Source organism: Orcinus orca, chromosome 2, assembly GCF_937001465.1.
Source record: "Orcinus orca chromosome 2, mOrcOrc1.1, whole genome shotgun sequence".
Taxonomy (NCBI): domain Eukaryota; kingdom Metazoa; phylum Chordata; class Mammalia; order Artiodactyla; family Delphinidae; genus Orcinus; species Orcinus orca.
This window is the reverse complement of record NC_064560.1, coordinates 60,490,021-60,513,226: the sequence shown is the minus strand read 5'-3', so window position 1 is coordinate 60,513,226 and position 23,206 is coordinate 60,490,021. Positions and strand designations below refer to the sequence as shown.

General features: G+C 47.1%; 2 protein-coding genes across 9 annotated transcripts in view; one reads left to right on the top strand and one right to left on the bottom strand.

The window, feature by feature from the left end:
* The window catches only part of WHAMM (WASP homolog associated with actin, golgi membranes and microtubules), a 56,845-nt gene that overhangs the window by 7,076 nt on the left and 26,563 nt on the right, over positions 1–23,206 (top strand). For 6 of the 8 annotated variants that reach the window (XM_033402932.2, XM_033402931.2, XM_033402930.2 and 3 more), the window contains one exon: positions 11,248–11,382. Coding sequence is in view for 2 of the 8 variants with exons in the window: in XM_033402934.2 (XP_033258825.1) it covers positions 936–977; positions 11,248–11,382 (177 nt within the window). In the remaining 6 variants the exon portion in view is untranslated. Of the gene's footprint in view, positions 1–782; positions 978–11,247; positions 11,383–23,206 lie in introns of all 8 variants that reach the window. The other 2 variants (XM_033402934.2, XM_033402935.2) reach the window with 1 other exon arrangement.
* Positions 869–21,887, bottom strand: FSD2 (fibronectin type III and SPRY domain containing 2). The gene is made up of 12 exons (XM_004278303.3): positions 21,243–21,887; positions 20,997–21,092; positions 19,083–19,313; positions 17,697–17,719; positions 16,555–16,676; positions 15,267–15,422; positions 12,696–12,830; positions 11,804–11,954; positions 9,010–9,143; positions 6,475–6,607; positions 3,823–3,999; positions 869–1,815 (listed from the first exon to the last, which is right to left on the bottom strand). The coding sequence occupies exons 1-12, from the start codon at positions 21,885–21,887 to the stop codon at positions 1,563–1,565; spliced, it is 2,256 nt and encodes a 751-aa protein (XP_004278351.1). The 3' UTR covers positions 869–1,562.

Sequence of the window (23,206 nt, the reverse complement as noted above, 5' to 3'; positions counted from 1 at the left end):
GTGATGAGATCAGGGGCATATATGTTTAGAGAAGCATCTACAGGGCACAATACTAAATTGTCCCTGAGAATTGCTTTACAGGTGGAGTCATTTACTCTGCATCTTGACTGGTAAGCATGAAAATGCTGTGTGTGCAGAGCTTTAAGTGGCAACTGGAAACTTGAACTGGAGAACCAGAAATGCAGCCAAGGGAGCTGGGCATCGAGGTCACAAAATGGCATGAGACCAGTGAGGCAGGATGCCCAAAGGTGCTGGCTAGGGACCACCTCTCCTACCAGGGCTCAGCTTTGCACTTGGTGGACTGATGTTTTCTCTTAAAAGATTGTTGTGCATTTGCTGTATGTCATACACTGTGATGCATTCTCATGTTTGTCATTAAATCTCCCATCCTAGAAGACAAATATTATTTTTCTCTTTGTTTAAAGAGAAACAGAGCTCAGGGAGATAATGTGACTTTTCAGTGGTCGCAGAGTCACTACAAAATAGCAATCAAACTCAGGTCTTCTGATTTCAAATCTGGTTCTCCTTACATTATAGGACAGTTCCTAGAATCAGTTGCAACTGTTGTCTATTTTTTACCAGACCTTAGCCCCCCTACCCCAAACGTGCACATAGTGAAAGCAACACATTTATTATTATTTATGTGTAGGCTGCTGTGTGACACCAGGAAGCATGTAGTAGTAGATAATGTTGCATTTTTACCAGTCTTGCCATCTAGCCACAGTTGCCCCTCTCTTCCTTCATACTGCCCCCCCCTCAGGTTTGTCCCTCTCCTGCCATAGGTCTTCTGCTATAGTTTGAACAAGCCCTGCCAGCCCTCACATGGAGAACAGTGAGAGGCCGAAGAGCAGTGGCTGGATGAAACAAGTATTTGGTGTGCACGTGTTAGCCCTTGGGGATTGAGTGATGAACAAGACAGATACTGTCCTGCCTTCATGGAATTAGGTGTTACAAAGATCATTTCAAAATTAAAGAGGGTAAGTACCATGAAGTAGAGGAGGAGGTTTTTAGAAACAGTGTTCGGTGGGAGAAACCTCACCGGAGTGCCACTGACTACTGGGAAAACAGGAGAGGAGAAGGCTGCTGAGCACGGCACGTGGCTACCCTGGTTCTCTTTGTGGGTGGCCTCCTGCCTTCTTACGCCTGTTCTTGGCTGACTAATGAAATGTCACAAGTGCTGGGGCGCCTGGAGCCAGTAACACTTATGTATCACTTCCCTCCTTCTCCCCCAAGCTCTGTAGGCCTTGGGGACTCAGATACTTTGCATATACACAGATAGACCAATACAGTTTGACAACCTGAGAGACCTTTGAGTTCATTTAGTCTGAGCCGTCATTTTACAGCCAGAACTGACTAACCTAGCATCACACAGGTGGCAGCACACAGGATCCAAGTCAGGTGAAATGAATGCCCCCACAACAGTCTGGCAGATAAACAACATGAACCATAAATGATGAGCTGGGTGCATGGTGCTTGAATGCCAAGTTCAGGCAGCTGAGGCGTGAGTGGCTGGGAGAGGGGTAGGTACAGAAAAGAGACAGGAAGCTGGGCATCCGAAGGGTCTAATAGAAAGTGACGTGCTTTGGCATTGAAATGCCATTGTGTATCTTTAGACATCCAGGCTTTTCCAAAGAAAAACAGGGATGCACAAATAGGTGAAGCTGACAACTGAACGTGTACAGATGCTGAGAAATGTCCACGTTGAAAAATGACAATTTTGAATTTTCATAGTCTAATAGAATTCCAATCTTCCTTGGGGAAACCGTTATCCTTATATCTGGAGTCATCTTGTTGTGTAGAAATTCATACTTATGCCTAAAGATTAAACGTTGATATAACAAAGCTTCAGAAATTCTGTAGATGGGCTGTTTACAGAACATTTTCAATTTTCAAATACTCCTATAATTATATCATTTTCTTTTATTAAATGACTATCAAAGTAACAGGCCATTTCTCAAACTATATATCTCTTTTCTAAAACGTGTCCTAAGAAACTTATATTTCAAAACTCTGTTTTTGAGCAGCCACTTAACCGCAGAAACTTAACATACAGTATCATAAACTCATATTGCATCAAAATTTGTATAGAAATACGTTTAAAAATGTGGATTTCAAGGTTCAGATGTGTAAATCCCTTGTAATAAAGACATTTGAAACAGGAAACCTCATGATCTTTCATGTAATAAATTGGGGCTTTTGGTATAATCTGTGCACAAGTACTCTGAGCCATCCCTTTCCTAAACTTTCAAACTAAGGGGGGCACCTGGGGGCCTGTCACCACTCAGTATTGTATAGCACCAGCACCTTCTCATGAAGGGAGGGAACTTCTTTGTGCTTTGAAAATGGCTGAAACCAAAGGCGGCCATAGGAATTTCCTAGCTCTGCCCCCTATGGATGTTTGAAGTTCTGTGTGCCAGCATGCTGGTCCACATGGCTGGGGTGAACGCTTAGAATATGATCCAGATGTGTCGGAACAAACCAGCCTCTTTCCATCCCAGTTCACCTTGTTTTTTTCTTAACTGAGCAGTCAACAGAAACTGAATGAGCCCTTCCCTCTACTTTCCCTCTCACCACCAATAGAGTCTAAGACTATGAACCAAAAAATACGAGTCCTCCACTGTTAAGAGACACACACAAATACCACCACCCACCCCCCTTCCCCGGACATCTTTCCAAGGTGGGACTACAAACTTCTGCTCTAGCACGGGGCTTTTCGCCCTTCCTTTTTCACTCTGTCTTGTGTTCCCACCCTTCTGTCTTTTAACCTCACCTCTCCCACTCCACACAGACTCCTCCTCATCCTGTATGCGCCTTCAGTTGTTCCCTGCCCCTTGTTCTTAACCGACTAGGAGAGGAGACTGATTTTTTTTAGTATTACTTCAGGCAGAATATCCAAAAACAGTATGTGGCTCAGTGAATGGGATTTCTTTCATTCCTCAAGCTGGGTCTGAGGTTTAGCAGAGCTGATTTTAGTCTTAATATCTTACAGGAGGAAAGTTGCTCTTCTCACCTTTGCTTAGGCATGACAACATTTAAACTAACCACGATGGAGGCTCCTGGGCACAAAACATTGGATGAAACATTAATAGGATTCAGCAAGTCGAGGATCAGAGGCCCCATAGTACCCACGGTACTGGGAAACTGGTGTGGTAAAAATTTTTGCAGTTTTTGAGATGGAGAGTGGTTGCACCCATGGCCTTCTAGTCTGAAATGTCTACTGGCCTGGGCCTCATGGATTTTCCCAGCTTTATGGAACTACTCCAGTAGAGGATAGAATGCTTAGCGACAGAAGCAAACCGGAATTAACCATAACCATTAAGCCTCTGCCCACATCTACTAAAAAAGATGGAATTGGGGCTTCAAATCAAACTATTCATTTAGTAACAGTGAAGTTGAACATAAATGCAGAACCAATCACTTAGTGGTGAAGAATGCTGTCTTTGGAGCCAGACTGCCTGGGTTTGAATCCAAGCTCTGAATCCATGCTGGTTGGATTATTGAACTGCTGTGGGGCATAGCTTTCTTATCTTTAAAATGGGATAATACAATTGTGGGAAGTAAACGAGATAGTATGTGTAAGAGTGTAGAACAGTGCTTAGCGTAGAATAAGTACTCCATGAATTTTAGCTATTTTATTGGAAGTACCCAGAGCTGCTTTCTCTTTCCATCTGGACTTTAGGGAAGGGGGCTGGAAATGAGTCCTGAAATACCTTAGCATATTTTAGAAAACATAACGTGGGCCTTAGTTACTACTAGTGGAAACCTCTCGCTCTGTTCTTTTCAAAGCACCTTTTAATCTTGGGTATCCAGATTTCACCTTACCTTGATGATGCAAATGTGTGCCTCATGCACCAGGAGAGGCGGTTTGCTCCCAGGTCTTCCTGTTTAGGGACATCTTCAAAGGCCACACCCACCGTGTAATCCAAACACTCGTCCACCTCCACCTCCCAGTAATGGCGCCCTCGGACTGGAATTAGGTTTCCCAAGGCAGCAACACACCTGGTTTTAGAAAGTAGAAGCATCTGTGATTTGGGGTGACCCAAGCCTGGCTGTGCAGGTGTGACACCACCTGCTGGGGTCAGTCAGTAGGTGGTCTAGAAGCGTGGAGGCAGGTGTTTGAACACCCACTTGTAAAGCAGCACGGCCCTAACTATCAAAGCTCACTTGACTGACGCTGAAGATTAGAAGAGGATTATTATACTGCTGTTATAGGTGAGGAGGAGACAAGCCAATAGAAAAGGTTCTGTTTGCTTTTTACAGTGATTGGGCTTTTATAGTAACAAAAAGGTTTGGTTCACTTGTTCATGAAGAAAGATTCTTGGATTGAGGACTTCCCTGGTGGTCCAGAGGTTAAGACTTTGCGCTTCCACTGCAGGGGGTGTGGGTTCGATCCCTGATGGAGAACTAAGATTCCACATGCCACAAGGCGTGGCAAAAAAAAAAAAAGAAAGGGACTGAAACCTAACAGAACACAGCACGGTCGATGGAACCATATGCTTGAGGTTCACGAGCTGGCCAGCACTTGCTTCTGGTCTCCTTGTTCCCCATCTGCCTCTCCCCCTCCCTCCCCAGTTCACACTTCTTTTTTTTTTTTTTTTGCGGTACGCACAGGCTCCAGACGCGCAGGCTCAGTGGTCATGGCTCACGGTCCTAGCCGCTCCGTGGCATGTGGGATCTTCCCGGACCGGGACACGAACCCGTGTCTCCTGCATTAGCAGGCGGATTCCTAACCACTGCGCCAGTAGGGAGGCCCAGGGACTATCTTTGTCTCTTTACCCCCAGCACACAGCACATTGTTTCATGGGTCAACAGATGTACTGGTAACAGGATATTAAAATGGGACTCTAACTCAGCTTGGCTGGAACCCCAAAAGCCAAGACCGGAACAGTAGGTGGTAAGTACTCCCATATTACAATATGAGATGCTGGACCACCTACACAGGACTTTCAAAAGACATGGCCAAAAACTGGTTTTGCAACTTTTAGTGCAACACCAAAGGGTTGAAGCTGAAGATGCTTGAGGCTGTGTCTACCCAGAGAGCTGTCTTACAATCCACACAAAGAGTGAAGTAGCAGTGGCCTGGTCAAAGGTGTGCGTTTTCAGAGGACCACATATGAAGGAGACCCACCATAGAAATGCTGTAGACTAGAGGCTGCCCAACTCATGAATTATTGAAAAAAAGCCAATAAGATCTTTAAGATTTGATCAGTTGCATTCTGTTTTTTTAACGCAGGTAAGGACTTTATTGCTTTTTAATCCTCTCTGTGCCCCCCAACCCTGGGTTGAGTGGGCAGAGGCAGGAAAGGGTAAAGTTGTGTTCCACTGTACTGTGTGCTGTTCTGCTGTCACACGCTAACACTTACATATAGTAGGTATGTAACACACATGCAGTAAGAAGGCCAGCAGGGAGCGAGTGTCAGAGGAAGTGTAGGCTGCAGGACAGTCCAGGACCCAGGCAGGGAGGCTGGATGCAGTTTTCCATCGGTGGCCCCTCTGGCCCCCCTAAGAGAGTCCTTTCCTTCCTTTTAAGATCCTCCTGACTCTAAGACCAACCCACTGAGAATTCTTTTAATCCTGATTACCAGGAAGCTAAGAGCTGTGTTTAATGTTTAATCTTGGAAACAGAAATTAGCCCTTGAAGTTAAGCTGCGTTCTTTTTTTTTTCATCTATCGCTGTGATTTTTCTATTTCAGTAGGGCATATTTGCCCCGTTTTTTTTTTTTTTTAGATTTTTTTTTTGATGTGGACCATTTTTAAAGTCTATATTGAATTTGTTACAATATTTTTTCTGTTTTCTTTATTTCTTTTGGTTTTGTTTTGGTCACGAGGCATGTGGGATCTTAGCTCCCCAATCAGGGATCGAACACGCACCCCCTGCATTGTAAAGTGAAGTCTTAACCACTGGACCGCCAGGGAAGTCCCTTGCCCCCTATTTTAAGTCTTCTTTAAGCATTTGGAAAGAAATGAGTTACAAATACATCATTTTGATCTTGAGTACTAAGCTCTGGAGATAGCGCAGATCCAGACAGACAAGGCGCATCTTTGATGGACGGCCCTCTCTCAGGTCGTGCACTAGCACGACCACCATTCCCTCCACCAGCTTTGGCCTGGTTTTTCACCAGGGCTTTTGTTAGATAGTATCACAGTGTGGGAGAGAGAGCTCTGGGCCAAGCACTGGGGGACCTGGGTCCTTGCTGCCCTCTCACGGCCTGACGGTGTGACCCTCCAGCCCTGGGAGCCCAGGACTCCACCTCAGAGGCCACAACACGTCTCCTCTGCTGGCACCAGCCAGACCCCCTACTCCCCTCTCCCCAGCCTCCGCTCCCCACCATCCCCTCCCCCTCACTCATTTCTTGGAGTGAGCCTGAAGCCCCCTTCAAGGCTGCATGTGTCATAATCCAACTTTACCCGAATAACAGCATGTGTTAGGCTGGTTCACAGACTGTTCAGGTGGGTGAGGGGCTGATACAGTACCTGGTAAAGCGGGTGTCGCTGGGGAGTGGCTCCCTGGCGGGGGCTTTCCTCTCACTTCGTACCACTGTAAGCCCATCTTCAGAAACGGTCAGCCAGGGATGGCAGGTGTGCTCGTTCAGGCGAAAGTAGCTGCCTGCGAGGGGAGGAAGCACACAGACACACACACCCCCCAACAGCCAGTCACTCCTCTGCTTTCTCCACTTTGTGCTCCGTGCGGGCCGAGGCTTCACCACGCATGGCCGGCTCAGCTTCCTGCACGATACACGTGAGCCTGGACTTTGCGTGGTAGTGACCCGCATGCTAATAATGGTGGCGGTTAACATGTGTTGGGGGCTACTGTGAGTCTAGTACTGAGCTAAGCGGTAACTCTTATCTCATTCACTCCTTACGAGTACCCAGGGGTTAGTATTTCCATCTTGTAGAGAAGAAAACTGAGGTGCAGGGTGGTTGAGAAGTCAGCTGGAAGATGACAGAACTCAAATTCGAACCCCAAGCCCCTCTGATTCCAGTGGCTGCGCCCTTAAATAGGAGGCTGTAAATACTTGCTGGTGAACAGGAATTTCTAACCTACTTGCCAAGAGGAATAGCAATTCAGGAAATTCTTGACGATCAATTTGACAAAGGTTAGCAAAATTCCACATTCAACTTTCAATTAGGGCAGCTGGGGAGAAGGAAGGAGATTATGACCCTCTCCAAGTCATGGTTAAAACAAAGCACATCCAAAAAAAAGGTACCGAATGGGTTTAATAAGAAATTAGTTTTTTAAAAAATCCTTTGTTTAGGGACATAGTAACTCATTCTCCATCATTGTCTCTTAGTCAAGCTCCTCAGTTCCCATTCTGTCATGTTCATTGCTTCAAATTCTACTTCAGGCCTCGCCATCAAGCTGTTCACTTTTTTTTTTTTCTTTTTTGGCTGCGTTGGGTCTTGGTTGCTGTGCACGGGCTTTCTCTAGTTGCAACGAGCGGGGGCTACTCTTCATTGTGGCGCGCGGGCTTCTCATTGCGGTGGCTTGTCTTGTTACAGAGCACAGGGTCTAGGCGCGCGGGCTTCAGTAGTTGTGGCTCACGGGCTCTAGAGCGCATGCTCAGTAGTTGTGGTGCATGGGCTTAGTTGCTCCGCGGCATGTGGGATCTTCCCAGATCAGGGATCGAACCTGTGTCCCCTGCATTGGCGGGCAGATTCTTAACCACTGCACCACCAGGGAAGCCCCAAGCTGTCCACATTTATTTCCACAATTCGATGCTCCTGGAAATTTCATTTGCTATCTGAGCGGACGGACCAGGGGGAGGCAGGTTCCCACCTTGCAGCTGACAGGCATGGCCCTTACTGCCTGCTCTCTAGGCCTAAACAAGGATCGTTTTTTGAACGGATAGATATGTCTTTTGCTGATTCATGTTTATTCAAGTTTTTTGTAAATACACTCTTAACAAATTATTTGAACAAAGGAATTCAGAGACAATAATAACCAAGGGCTGACTGTACCTTTTGCTCTGTTCTCTTTTATCGAAACAGCCAGAATTTGACATTTCAAAACACCAAGTCAGCAAAAGAAATTAGAAATGCCAATCAACCAAAGGAAAGTTCCATCACAATATAAAAGAAAAACCTGAGTCCCAATCCCAGCCCTAACCCCTACCGCCTTCGGCAGCCACGTAACTTGTTTTTCGCATTTCTGTGGAAGGAACATAAGTGGGGACTAATCGCATACCTTTCCTCCTGGTATTGGAAATGAGGACAAAATGACCCTACATCCCTCAGTGAAAGATCCCAGCCAAAGGAACGATGTCCCCTGAGCCCTGGGCCCAGGCTCCCTCCTTCTGCTTCTTACCTGCCTGTCACCCAGTCTGCAGCTGGCCTGAGCTGGGCTTGCTCTGTGAGGTGTGGGAAGAGCCACCTGGCTTTAGCGCACCTTAGCAAAGCTTAGAACCCAGAGCCGTGGTAGTGCTGGGATAGCAGGAGATGCATGGAATGTTTCTAGTGATATCTCTGCTGACTCAGGACTTGAACATGAGATGTGACGATTCCATGACGTGCTGATGGCAAGTGCGGGCAGGGGGTGGGAGCTGGACGTGGATGTGGGCACCCACTAAGGCATCCAGAGCTACATTGGGCCTGTGGGTAAGGAGATGTTTGGGCCGATAGCAGGGAGATGATCCATGGCCCATGGCTCTTCCTGGGAATTTCATAAAGACCATGTCCCAGGGGTGGTGTTCAGCCTGTGTGAAATGTGCTTTCTGGGCCACCCAGGTCCAGTGTGACAAGCCTCTAGTCCACCTGAAGGTCATGGAGAAAAACCCTGAGTTCTAATGCTTGCTCAGCCACCCCATTGCTGTATGACTTGGGCCTTCGGTCTCCCCTTCTGTAAAATGGGACCCCAGGGCTTTGATCACCCCTGAGCCCCTTCCCAGCCTGATTTGCCATGTGTTCATATCAGTGAACATTTATCGATTTAATAATGAAGTCATAGCAGCCCTGGGTCTGCTACAGGGGGGTCACTTTGGGCCCAGAGAGTATGCGGCGGGGGTCACAGACCTGTGGTGTGGACTGTAGCAGGCTCGCTCCTTGCGCTGGGGCCCCCCACGTTGAGGGCTCGCACGTAGATGGTGTAGCTCTGCCGGGGCTGTAGCTGCACCAGGCACTCGCAGGTGGGAATGCCCACAACAGACCTGAGCAAGGAGGCAGCTGAAGTCACCCTGGGGCCGGGGCAGCCAGGCCCAAGCACCAGGCCTCCCTTTCAAAGCAGGGATTTTTAACTCCCCCCGCCACCACCCCTGTTCTCTGACCTCCAGCAGCGGTGCAGGCAGGAGTGTTGACCCCCTCAGTGCTCCCTCCCACTCAGGTCCACTTTCCTCATTTCTTTGTATTCCTTCTGTCTGTGGCTCTCTCCCCTCCAAGCTCCCCACCCCGTGTCCCAGGCACCTTGTCTAACGCTGCATGGCAGGGGCATGCATGCAGTTGAATCCAGTGTGTCTCTGTCTGGTAGGGCCACAACCTCTCTGAGGGCAGGGGTCAAGTACCACTTACATAAGCACAGCGCTGGGCCCCTAGCAGGCTCTCAGTCTGCGTTTATGAACAAATGATCTGGCTAGAGCTGAAAGGCCCACAGAAGCCCACTGCTATTAACCTCTTTGAGGGCAGATACCTACTGGGAATAATCCAATTTATGTAAGTGGTACAATACAGGATTACAAGCCCATGGTTGCCACTGTCTGTACTCCTGCAGCTGCCAACCCCATTTCAGTTCAGTAGGAAAGAGAAGCCTTCAGGGTGATGCCCATTTACAGATACAACACCCACACCTGGCGAGGCCGGGATGTCCAGGTCACTCTGAGGCTACAGCTCTGGGCAGAGGGGCACTTTTACATATTCATTCCATAAGTATTTTTTATTTTATTTATTTATTTGGTTACTCTGGGTCTTAGTTGCGGCAGGCGGGCTCCTTAGTTGCAGCTCGCTGGCTCCTTAGTTGCGGCTCAAGGTCTCCTTAGTTGTGGCATGCAAACTCTGAATTGCAGCATGCAAGTGGGATCTAGTTCCCTGACCAGGGGTCGAACCCTGGCCCCTGCATTGGGAGTGCAGAGTCTTAACCACTGCGCCACCAGGGAAGTCCCTTCATTCAATAAGTATTAACTAAACACCTTAGGTTTCAGAGACTGTATAGGGAGGCCCTAGGGAAAATTAATGTTGTCCCTGCCCTCATAGAACTTACAGTCTAGAAGAGAGGCATTTCTCAAGTCATCACTGAAAGAAACATAAGATGGTAACCATGACAAGTTGACAGTGTACTATAGAAGGTATGTAGGGGAGAGGTGACTTTTGAGCTGAACTCTGAAGAATGACGAGGAGGTAATTGGATAAAAAGAGAGTAGAAGAGTCTCCTACATAGAAGAAGCATGTGCAAAGGTCCTGTGGCAGGAAGAAGCATGGAAAGTAGGAGGAACTAAAATATGACCAATGTGGTTGGGGCTAGAGAGGGAGGGAGAGCTGGTGTGGTTAACCTGGAGAGACAGGAAGGGGCCAGAGCCTGTGAAGGAATTTTGTCTTTTCTCCAGAGCAACAGGATGCCATGATTAGGTTTATACTAGGAGAGCCAGCACCATCCCAGATCACCTAGGTCACTGACCAGCCTTCTGATGACCCCAATCATAATGGACTGGTCCCAGGTATCAGGTGCCCTTAAAGTATCAGCACAAGTTGCAAAGGAAATCCAAACCATTCAGGTGGCCAGACCACTGGACTCACTGCCCTGCTTCTGAGGATCCCCAGAAGTAGATCAGCAGCCAAGGTCAGCAGCCCTGATGTTCTTGTGGACATATGGATTCTACCTGGGGCAAATGGGTGGGTGGGATAGATGGCCACGGCCCAAACCCTGAATTTAGCATGGAAGAATCTGTTGACACCAAACCCCTCTCTTCCATTTCTCCAGAGCTGGGTAGGTACACAACAGGGCAGCCCCTGGGACTTGGTGGCTGGTACCGGGCTGCCTGGTTCATTGCCCTTCCACAAGCTTCTGCACTGCCTGGTTGTAACCCAGAGGTACATCCATGTTTCCTCCACTGTACACAGCTGTAGATTCGTAGGATCTGCAGGCCACTGTGGTCACTGACTACAGCCTTCTTTTATCTGTGAACCCCTCCAGATCTCTGCCAATCAAAGGGGAATGTGAGCCTCCAGACAGCCTTCTACCATGGACATGATGTTCTTTGTACATTGAAATCTAATCTCTTTTACTTCTGCCTCTCACAGTCCTCTCTACTTCTTAAATTCCAGCCAGGTGGGTCTCCTGGTTCCTCCAGTACAGGAAGCTCACGCCTGCCCAGGGGCCAGGTGCTGCCTCCATCCACTGTCTCAGGCCTCAACCCTTCCCATGCATCAGGTCTCAGTTCAGACGTCTACTCTTCCAAAGTAAGCCCCCACCTCCACTGCATTCCCTATTTCATTGAGTTTCTTTTCCCTTCATAGCACTGTGTATTTTAAGCATTTGTTTTCTTGGTTTTGGTTTATTTCCCCCCACTCGACTGTTAGCTCTGGAAGGGTGGGGAATTTGTCTGTCTGGTTCACCAACGCCCAGGCGCCACCTATGCGCTCAATACTTGTTGAATGAATGATGGTAAACCTTGGTTGTGCTAAGAAAGCAAACCTGAGGTTTACCATTTATTCACTCATCCATCATTCACCTTCAATGGTAGCATTCCAGCTATTTCTCACAAAATTAAGTTTCCTGTGTGACACAAATTCTGACCGTCTCTCCAGACTCCACACATTTCCTAAGCTGTGTCTCTGTGTCAAGGCCTCTGGTGCCCAGCCAACGCCCCTCATGACTCACTCAGTTACGCCCGAGGCTCCCGGCACTTCTGCCTGGGTCAACTCCACCGTGTATGAGTCCACAGGATTCAGGTTCCCAGACTCCCAGCAGATCAGCGCAGCCTCTTCACAGCTCCTTATCTCTTTGCTTTTCATAATGGGGGGACAAGGCGCTAAATGCAGGGGAAAGGGAGAGATGAACAAACCTGTTCACATCCAGCCCTGTGGTCCAGAGCATGGGCAGACATTGCAAGCACTCTCTTCCTACAAGAGATTCAGTGCAATAGAAAGCTATAGACTGAACATTTGTGTCCCCATCCAAATTCATATGTTGAAACCTATTCCCCAATGTGATGGTATCTGGAGTCTTTGAGAAGTGATTAGGTCATGAGGGTCAAAGGGGTTTATTATACAAGAAAACCCAATGAGCTCCCTTGCCCCTCTCTGCCATGTGAGGACACAGCAAAAAAGACAGTTGACTCTGAACCAGGAAGGGTCCTCACCAGACACTGAATCTGCTGGCACCCTGATCTTGGACTTCCCAGCCTCCAGACCCATGAGAAATAAATTTCTGTTGTTTATGAGCCACCCAATCTGTAGGATTCTGTTATAACAGCCCAAATGGACTGAGACACCAGGGAATCCCTTTCAGATGTTCCTGGAATGGAGGATGGTTGCAAGGTTCAAATGGTACTGTGTCCAAGAGCAGTACTTTTTGATATTTTGAGACCAACTGTGAGAAAATGTCCCTGCCATATCAGGCATATAGATTTGGTGTATTAAATGAAAGAAAAAAATGCAAAGGTATTCCTGCCCTTCCAAGTGAAATCAAGAGCCCTGCCATGTCAAGGAAGCCGTGACTCTTGTGTCCCCTTCAGTGAAGGTCCTGCTACAGAAACAAATGGCCTCCTTACCTGTCATGTACACTGCACACTCACTGGCGGGGCTGAGGCCAGCCCTGTTCTGAGCTGTGACCAAAAATTCATACTGGGTATTTGGCACAAGGTTTGTCACTGAGCAATATGTTTCTTTGACCGTCATCGTAAACTCTGGGGAAAAAATAAAGACAAGTATTCAACCTTAAAATAGGCCAACTGGCTCCAAGTTCATTGTGCTGTAATCTATTTCCCCTGTAATGGATACAGAACTGGCCACCAATTCCTCCCATCTGTGTATGCATGCCCCTCGGCAGCGTGACTTGGCTGATCCTTCCATTGAGAGGTCTGGTCCTTCCCACTATGCCTTGAAGCTGGGCTTAACCATGTGACTTGCTTTGGCCAATGGGACTGTAGCAAACATGGTACAAACAGAGATTTGGGAGGTGCTGGTGCATAGGGGCCTTGTCTTCTTCCTGCCAGGAATGCTTCCACTTCCATGGGAACAACCTTCAGCCAGCCTCCTGGAGGATGAGATCACATGGACAGAGGCCTCAGCCGTTGCAGCTGAGGCCCTAGACATATAAGCAAGGCCATCCTAGCCCATCCAGCCCTACCAAGCTGACCCAGACCAGAAGAACTGTCCAGCCAATTCAGAGAATTATAATAAATCATAAATGCCATTTTATTTTATTTTTAAATTTTATTTATTTATTTTGGCTGCGCCAGGTCTTAGCTGCAATACACAGGATCTTCACTGTGGCACACGGGCTTCTTAGTTGTGGCATGCAAACTCTTGGATAAATGTCATTTTAAAAATTGAAGTACCTTTGATTTACAATGTTAGTTTCAGGTGTACAACATAATGATTCAATACTTTTATAGATCATACTCCAGTTAAAGTTATTATAAAATGTTGGATATATTCCCTGTGCTGTACAATATAGCCTTGTAGCTTATTTATTTTATACATAGTAGTTTGTACCTCTGAATTTTCTACCCCTGTTCTGCCCCTCCCAACGAATGAATGTAAATATTTGTCATTTTTAGCCAATGTGTTGTGTACATGTGTGTGTTTGGGGGTGTTGTTATACAGCAAAAGCTAACTGATACACGTCCAAACATCCCCAGACTCTTGAAAGGCAGTAATAAGTCATTAATCCACTCTCTGATATCAGTTCCTTTATAACAAAGTGATCCATTAAAGATCTTTATTGATCCCCAGGACAAAGCCCCAACACAATGGCCTCTTCTGCAGAGGGTACTAACAGGATTGATTTGTGGCAAAAACTGACTGATCGATCAGATCTGACTTTTTGGTCCACAATCTCCCTTTTCAAATCTCCCCTTCCCCCGCCCCGTCCCACCCCCACCCCCGCCGCAACGCCCTCTTTAGTCCTTATTCTGACCACCCTCACTCTCCCTCATCATTGCTTAAACTTACTTTTCTCAAGGATTCCCCTTCCTTCCAAATCCCTGGGCAGATAAACCATCCTCCCCTTCAGCACATAGAACCCTCCACCTGCACGACCCGGTACAAGGAGAAGAGCTCTGGGCAGGGAGCCTGCGGACTTGATTCTCATCCTGGTTCTGCCGTAACTCACGGTGTCCCCACAGACAGCTCATTTCTCTAGGTCCCAGATTCCTCATCCATAAAATGGAGATCTCTAAATCCCTTTCCAGCAATCTCACTCTGACCCCATGCACACAGAACAGGCCCTCCCAGGCTGGCCCTAATCCCTGATTCCTTCAGATGCTCAACTGGGGCTCCTCTGCTCTCTCTCTCTCTTTTTTTTTTTTTTTTTTTTTGGCTGCACCATGCGGCTTGTGGGATCTTAGTTCCCTGACCAGGGATCGAACCCATGCCCCCCTGTGTTGGGAGCATGGAGTCTTAACCACTGGACCGCCAGGGAAGTCCCCTCCTCTGCTCTCTTGACTCTCCCTTCTCAATAGGAGACTGGCTTATCTATTATGAGGGGTAGGCAGGTATCTCAGCCCTAACCCCAGGCCTGCCAGCTCCATTTCCCTGGGAAGAGAATGGGCCAAGAGCTGCCCACAGTGGAGGCTGGGGGCCATTCCCAGCAGCTCGCTCCATCTGGGAATGTGGATCAGATCAGGAGCAGCCCTCCCAGGCTGCAGAACCCCCCTCAGCCCCCATGGGGGTCTGCAGACTAACCCTCCAGATTCTCCCAACACAGGGTTGCTCTGAGGAGAGCCAGCCCGCGCTCACATGCCAGGACCTGCTAGAACCCAGCCAATCCAGCTGGGCCTCTTCAAGGAGGGGTGTCCCCTCCCCTCTTGCACACAGTGCAGCCAGAGACTTATCCCAAGGACAACTCTGACCCGACGGCGGTAGATACAGTCCATATACCTTAGCCTGCCTTGTGATCCTCCCCAGTCAGGCCCCAACTTGCCTTCCTATTCCTTTCTGCCATGCTCACCTGCCTGCATCCCATCCTCTGTGTAGTTCCCAGATCGTGACAGCTCCAAGGAGCCAGGTGTGCAGGTTCATCCCATCTCTACCTTCCCAACCTCCAGGAAGGCAGGGCCCTGGCCTCTGAGAGGCCTTAACTGTTCTGGAGCGTGGTTCTGTTCCTGACAGAGCCTCACCTGCTCGGTCCTTCCCAGGTGAGCTGTCCTGCACTGGCCAGTAGGATAGCTGATAGCTCTCCACGGTGTCATCGGAGTATAAGCTCCAGCACACTCGGACTGAGGAACCTGTGGCTGAGTTGGGGGCCTGTGGGTTTATCACTGGAGCAGAAGGAGCTAGAAAAGGAAAACAGAGAAAAACAAAACAAAGGAGGAGCCTTAAGTAGAGGTATGAATTGGGAATGGCCCCTTTTACAGGACAACCAATCCCTCAATGCATCCTTGGGCTTTGGAGATGGAAGAGGCAGCCCAGAGTGGACAGGGATGGGAAGGCCAAACCCCCCAACCGTGAGCCTGAAGCAACCAGTATGTCCGTTCCTGCTTTGACCAATCCACACAAGCTAGAGGAGGTGGGGTTGGTGACAGCAATTCAGGCTGGGGTATGGTTTGTAAGTCCTGACCTATCCAAACGTCTCGGCATCCAACAGTTGAGGATTAAGTAAACAGATTAAGATATATAGCCATCAGAGTGATGTTGTAGAATAATTTATCAGTGCGAGAAAATATTCGTCACAATTGTTTTGCTAAAAAAAGAAAGCAGATTACAAAACAATTCCATTTTTATTTTTTAAAAATCTGTATAAAGGAAAAACAAAAATGATATACAAAACATGGTTCAGAATGTTGCTGGGTGTTGGTGAGAAAGGAAAGGTGAGCAATCAGTAAAAGCTAAATTGTAGTATCATTCTTAAAAATAAGTTATCACAATAAGATTTTTAAGAGCTACCTGGCACCATGTGACATGCTGTACATACATTACCTTATTTGTTTCCTACCATGTCCCCATGAGTCATGATTATGTCCATTTTACAGACAAGGAAACCAAGGCTCAGAGAGGTTAGGTAAGTTGTCCAGGGTCACACAGCTAGGAAGTAGCAGGGCTGGGATTCTCACCAGCTCCATAGGATTCCAAAGCCCATCTCTTAACCCTATGCTAAAAACAGCCACCTGGGAGGAACATAAATACAACAGTCGAGGAAATAAAATTTGGGATACTTGCTTGGAGTAAATTAGGCTTTCTGGGGCCAGATGTTGGCACCCTGGAGAGTGAGGGTGGGTATTTACCCCAGGAAGGTCAGCCTCTGTTTTCACCCTTACAAGTCATAAAGACAAAACCATGAAGCTTATGCAGCTGGTGGGGGGAAAATGCCTGTTTCTAAATCTTTATGATTTTTTTTTAGCCATCAAAGTTTCTAACTCAAAGCTCAGGGAAACTGGTGTGAAGTATGCACACAAGTGAGATATGCACCTGGGATGGTGTTAATGGAGCCCATAAGCTCCTCCACATCAGAGAAGTCCAAGGTCTGGTCTTCAAATTCAGGCTGCGCCGAGATTTCCACATCTGTTTTTGTTTTCAGGAATTTTCCAAGTCTGTGAGTATAAAGACACACTAACGAGAATGGAGGGGCATTCTCCTCGGGGGTCACTAGTGATAAGCAACGAGGGCCTCTTGGATGAACTTTTATTTCCTTATTTTAACATGCTGCGGGCTGCCTGCTGGCATCTGCTTCAGTGACTGACCTACAAGGTCACCCACGGGGATGGGCAGGTTGGTTTACGCCTTTGAGGAGAGGAGAAGGGGTGGGGTGATGTCAGAGGGTAGGGGGCGGGAGGATGTCCACCTATGAGCCCCAGATCCACACCATCTGGAAGATCCTCCGATGCTGACCTGGGAGTTCCCACCCCACATCACCCCAGGCCCCAAAGACATACAGCCCCTCTGGGGCTCCCTCTCCACGTGGTCAAGTGCCCTCAAGTCGATGACCATGGACCGGGGCTCTGGGTCTCCTGCGCATGCTCCTGGCCGTCACAGGGTTTGTAAGTAGCAGAGGCACAATTTGTAACCATGTCTGTCTTTTGCCAAAACTCATGCTCTTAACCCTTATATTATTAAGCTTCAGTGTTCGTGTTGCTTTACAGACATTGTCTGATTTTATTCCCATAAAGCTATCCCTGTTTGTAGGTAAGGAAGGTGGGTCCTAGACTGGTTGGACTTGCCCAAGGTCATGGGGGTAGCAGGATCTAAACTCCAGTCTGACTCTATAACGTGCATGCTTTCCGCAGCACACGGTCTGGGCCCTGGCCCAGCTGGGGGATGCTGGGGATGATCTCTGTTCCTCCTGCTGAAAGGAGGGGCTCAGAGAGGAAATCTGACCCTGGGCTTGCAGGCTAGGCCTCATCATATGCTCCCTTCCAGCTCTGAGATTCTAAGATTTGGTACTAGAGGGTCCCTGTGATCCCATACTGTCCTTCCAAAGCCAGTGCTATTTACTCGTAGGGGCAGACACAAAAGCTGAAACTGGGAGCATATAACCAAGTGGAACTGATATCTAGTTGGATATCTAGAGGTAAAAGGAACAGAAAAAATACATGTCAGAACAAAAGTATTACCTGTCAGCCATAGCCACAGCATCCTAAAAAGGAGGAGAAAGAGAAAAAATATTGAATTGAATTTGGAAATAAATTTCTTTTTCAAACTATATAATAATATAAACATATGTTAAAACTTGGAAATGAGTAAAAGAGAAAAATCAGCCATGTCCCAAGCCCTAAGAAAAATGACTCTTATGACACCTGTATAGTTTCTTCCCGTTAACATTATGTGAGCACTTTCCAGGTTACAAATGGTCTTCTGGATCATCAATTTGAAAGACTGTGTAACAGTTCATTGAATAGAAACTCCATTGTTCACTCTACTGTTGGACATTTTGGTTGTTTCCAATTTCTCACCATCATAAATAACAGAGAAGACGTCTTCATATATATCACTTTCTCCACATTCTGGATTATGTCACTAAGCTACAGTGATATTGAGGAACCATTGGTTCAAAAGGTCTGAGTAGTACTGAGGGCTCTGATGGTGTCTGCCCACCTGCTGTCCAGCTTGGGTCACGGCTCCCTGGCTACCCCAAGCACGGCAGGAAGGAGGCGCTGTTGGGCTTGGAGGGACCCCTGTGGCATGGCCAATGTAAAGGCTGTATTTGGTAACTAGGAAGCTCTGGAGGCTGAGGGCCCCTCCCTCACATACTGGACCCCACTGCTGCCCCATATTCCTGTGGGACCTTGTAAAGAAAGGAGACCCCAGCTCTGAGCTTGAAATTCCCACAGTCTGGCTACATGGGGACTTGGGGTCAAATTGAAGTGGATTTCAAGGGTATCAAGAGATGGATTTTTTTTTTTTTTTGCATGTCTGAGCTTATGAAGTGAGATGTATAATGGCTGCACTTGTAACTGGGAAACAGGAGGTGCCTTTTTAGCCTGGAGATCTTTCTCCCCAGACCTCCAGGAGGCTGTCTGAGATGGCCAGAAAAGTTTCAGAGCACTGTTTTTTGTTTGTTTTGGTTTTGTTTGTTTTAATTTTTGGCTGCGGTGTGTGGGAACTTAGTTCCCCAACCAGGGACCGAACCCGTGCCCCCTGCATTGGGAGGCGGAGTCTTAACCACTGGACTGCCGGGGAAGTCTCCTCAGAGCACTGTTTTTGCCCCATTTCACGATGAGGGCACAGATCTCTGGGTAACCAGGACAGAGGAACAAAGACTCTGGTGTTAGCCAAGCAATGGTGGAGGGAAGGGTCAGGGGTGTATGAGCCTGCTCAGCCACTCATGGCGAAGCTGTGCAGAGAGACGAAGGATGTATCATCATGGTGATACATCCAGTGGAATCAAATGGATGCTGACTGTGAAAGTTGGTTCCAACATCTCCAGGCAGAGAGGGGACAATCTAACCTACTCTAATCATAATTGTCATTGCAGTTCATTATTTCACTTCATTACTGACCTTAATGAAATCAACTTTCTCTTCATGACACATCTCCTCTATTGTTTCCATCAGTTCTTTGCAGGTTTCAAGATTTTCTCCACAGCTGACCAGCTGTCCATACAAGGCTTCCAGCTTCTCTTGCTTTTTCTCCCCTAGAGCTTGTATTTTTTCTTCGTATTTTTGAGCAAGTGTTTCCAAGATCTCATTGTAATGTGACTCAAAGTTTTTTTCTTGTCTTCCAAAATTCTCCTGCAAGGTATAGTTGATCTCAGCCATCATTTCACTGCATGTATGTTGACTACAGAGTTATTTGGGGCATGAAAATGTATCTATCCAGAGATGTTTTAATCCCTCCCTGTTGTCTTAACATCGCTTGCCAGGGTGCTGAGGTGGACAAAAGGGTAGCTAGGACCAGGAGTCTCCAGCTAGAACCCCAGCAATAATCTTAACAAGAATTACTGCTTTCTCTGCTGGCCGCATTTTGCAGTCCTCTTCCCCATACCCCACCCACTTCTGTTTTAGCCACCTCCCATCACCATGACAACCGACCAGGAAGATTGCCAGTGATGAGTCAGCCTGCCACTGGAACTTTGGACCTTAACATGGAGATGTCTGCCTTGGGAGAATCCCACCTATCTTTCCCTCCTGAGCTCTCAACATCTCGTAACACTCACCTCCACTCCCTGATGCTTGGACTATACAAACGTCAGGATCACCCAGATTCTCATATCAACTAAGAAAAAGGTGCAGGGGAAGGGGAACAAGCCGGGTGGTGCTGCCTAATAGATGAGAAAAGGCAGGAAGGCAGAGAGAGTGTTGTGCCAGTACTCAATCCTGGAACGCAGTGGGTAAGAAACATTAATTAAAGCATATCAAATCCTGGTCCCCGTAAAGTAGATTGGAAGCCCAGGAGAGCTCTGCGGGTTCTGATTTATACCATCCTTATTAGATAACAGAGACATTTCCAAAGAAGAGGCTCTTATCAATCATTCAGGGAGTATTTACTGAGCACCTACTGTGTACACATTCTAAGACTTGCTCAGAATGGTGGAAGAGAGGGGAAAGCAGTAGGTGACCCCCACCAGTGTTGAGTGTAAAAGGAAGAGCTTAGAGTCCTCACTGAGGGTGAAGCTGCTCTGATCTGAGAGTGAGCTGGCAGTACAGAGGGTAGGGAGTTCTGTCCTGGCTGTTGTATACTTGCCCTCCTACCACCCACCACCCTATGCTTAGATGTGGAAGGGCTTCTTGTCCCTTCTCTGTGCCTTCCATAGGGAATTAGTGGAATAGCTGCCCTCCCTTTTAAGACTGGGGGTGGGGAGGAAAGTCTAGCTTCACGGGAAGGGGGCCCCGGGCTTAGTTCATTCCTATGAGTTGCTCCTGTTGATATAATCTGAGGCTGCATTAATAGAAGGAGAGCATCCACATGAAGAGAGGGGACACAGGAAGTCCTCTGGTCCTTATGTCTGGGCTACCTCATCTGGATGGCTAGGTTGCATGCTGGTATCACAGCAGTGGACTTCACACCTACTAGGCACACCCAGGGGACCGTGACATGTTTGGTGACAGGCACAGAAACTTATTGATCTTGTGAGAAATAGGTAACAGCCGAGGAACACTTATCAATGACAGGATGGGTGTCTTGCAATGCCTTATCAGGCTGGCCCATGAAAGAGTCCTACCTTGTAGTAGGACCGGAGCTATAAAGACACCGAAGACCCAGCCCATGAGAGCTAATAGTTCAGTAGGGAATGCTGCCAGGTAATCATTTCCACAGCTGCATGCCCACTGTGCTACGGGAGGGCAGAAAGAGGGGTGAGGGAAGAGGAGCAGTACTGACACCATATGTTCCAAGAAAACAGATTCCCTAACTCATACCAGACACAGCTGATGGAAGCAATGTGTATCTGACTGGGTCATCGAGTGTGCTCTTACCTCCACCGTGATGAAAACCTCTTCCAAGTGACTTGCAAAATTTTCCATCTCAATAATCTGCTTTTCCAATTTGTACATGTTTTTGTGAATTTCATCCTATCAAACAAAGGATCCCAAGAAGACATTAGTGCTATGTTTTCTCTCTCTCTCTCTTTTGTAGAAGGCATTTTAGATTTATTCCCTGCCTACGTACTTGAGATTCAAATGCAATATCCAGAGAAAGGAGGACTAGGGCGATCTATTTACCTTGGCACTTTCCAGTGCTTTACCGAGCGGGGTCACCTCATGCTCCTTGTGCTCAACAAGAACCTTCCCCGACGCTCTTACTGGAGTTTTGCAAGTGACACAGAAGACATCGGCAGCTTCTTCCTCGTCCTCCTCCTCTGGGATAACGTAGCACTCATACTCCTCACTGGCGTGGCCGTGGGTGTACCGATAGGCTTCCCGCAAGTCCCGGCAGTGGCCTGCAGAGCCCCATGCCCCGAAGCCCAGGTCCTCAGCCTTCGCAGCCTCGCCACTAAGTCTCCAGTCTCTCTGCTCCCTCAGTGGCTCTCTCCCCATCATCATATAAGGAGCATACTCTGAAACCTCTATTCTGGGCGTGCTTTTGTCAATAAACTCATCCCCTAATTCGTGATCACCTTCAAGTCCATATAGATGGACAAGTTCATCCACTTCCTCTCCAAGGTCTCTCTGAGCCTTCCCTTGCATGGGCTGTCTTGGCTCATTGGTCATTTCGGCTTGAACTACTTCTCTTCTCATCTGAGTGTCTTCTTCTGGGAAGATCTGCAGTCTGTCTTCAGAGTCATACAGATCCATGTGACGAAAGTGGAAGTCCTTGGAATCAGCGGTCCTGCCCAGCCCTGGTGCTTCTCCCGCCTCCCCCTCCATCGTAGCTCTGGGCAGCACTTCTGCACAAGCAGGATTCTTCCTGGACAGTTCTTAGTGGATACACTGGATCCTAGAACACAAAACCCCATTTATGAGAAGGTCGTTGCAGTAGATGGTCATTAAATTGGGCTCAACTTATTCACAATTTAAAAAAAAAATCATCTGAGCAGCTCAGTTGTAGTTTCACTTTAAACAATCTGTAAAGAAAGGTTTGCTTTCTACAGGAGGATGGGCTTTCTAAGCTTAAAAGAGACAGGAGAAATTATGAAAAAAAAACGAACACATAAATTGATTTGACTAACAAATGACCTGAAAAAACCTAAAAACCTAACAAATGACCTGAAAAAACCTAAAAATCTCAAAAGGCAAAATAATAGCAAGTGTTTCAGGCAATTATTATTAAACAAATTATATGAATTAATTGGAAAGAAAAATCTCAGTAGGTTACTGAGCAATGAGAATTTACAAAATAATTTCTTTTGCATATAATATTACCTGTACAAAAACATTTGGAAAATAGTTCATCCTTATGAGTAGCAGAGAACAAATAAGTCGATGCCATTTTGCCTTTTGATACCCAAGGCTGGGTAAGGGTCCAGTGAAGTGAGTACTCTTACAAGTTGTTGGTTAGAATATGCACGGCCCCACCTTTCTGGAAAACAAGTGTGACAGCATGGATCAAGAGCCTTGAAAATGCTGGGCTTCCCTGGTGGCACAGTGGGACACGGGTTCGTGCCCCGGTCCGGGAAGATCCCACATGCCGCAAAGCGGCTGGGCCCGTGAGCCATGGCCGCTGAGCCTGCGCGTCCGGAGCCTGTGCTCCGCAACGGGAGAGGCCACAGCAGTGAGAGGGCCGCGTACCACCAAAAAAAAAAATACAGTGGAAAAAATTATTTCTATGTAAAAATGTCCACCAAAACCTTTTTTTATAGTAGCCAAAAAAATTGTAAAGCGCTAATGATTAGGAGAATGGTTAAGTAAAGTAGGAAATGTACACCCTGTAGAATATAATGTAGCCTTTAAAATATTAGGAGAGCAAATGATAGCTTGGAAAAAGACTTACTATATGATACTAAGTAAAATAAACAGAGTACTCATTATGTATAGACTATGAGGTCCACTATTTTAATGGAGGTACACAAAATCTAGAAAGAAAGAATAATAGTAGCAGTAAACACAATATTAGTAGTAGCTACTACATATTGAGCACTTACTGTATGCTTTTTCTGTGATATAATATAATTGCTTTACAATGGTGTATTAGTTTCTGCTTTATAACAAAGTGAATCAGCTATACATATACATATATCCCCATATCT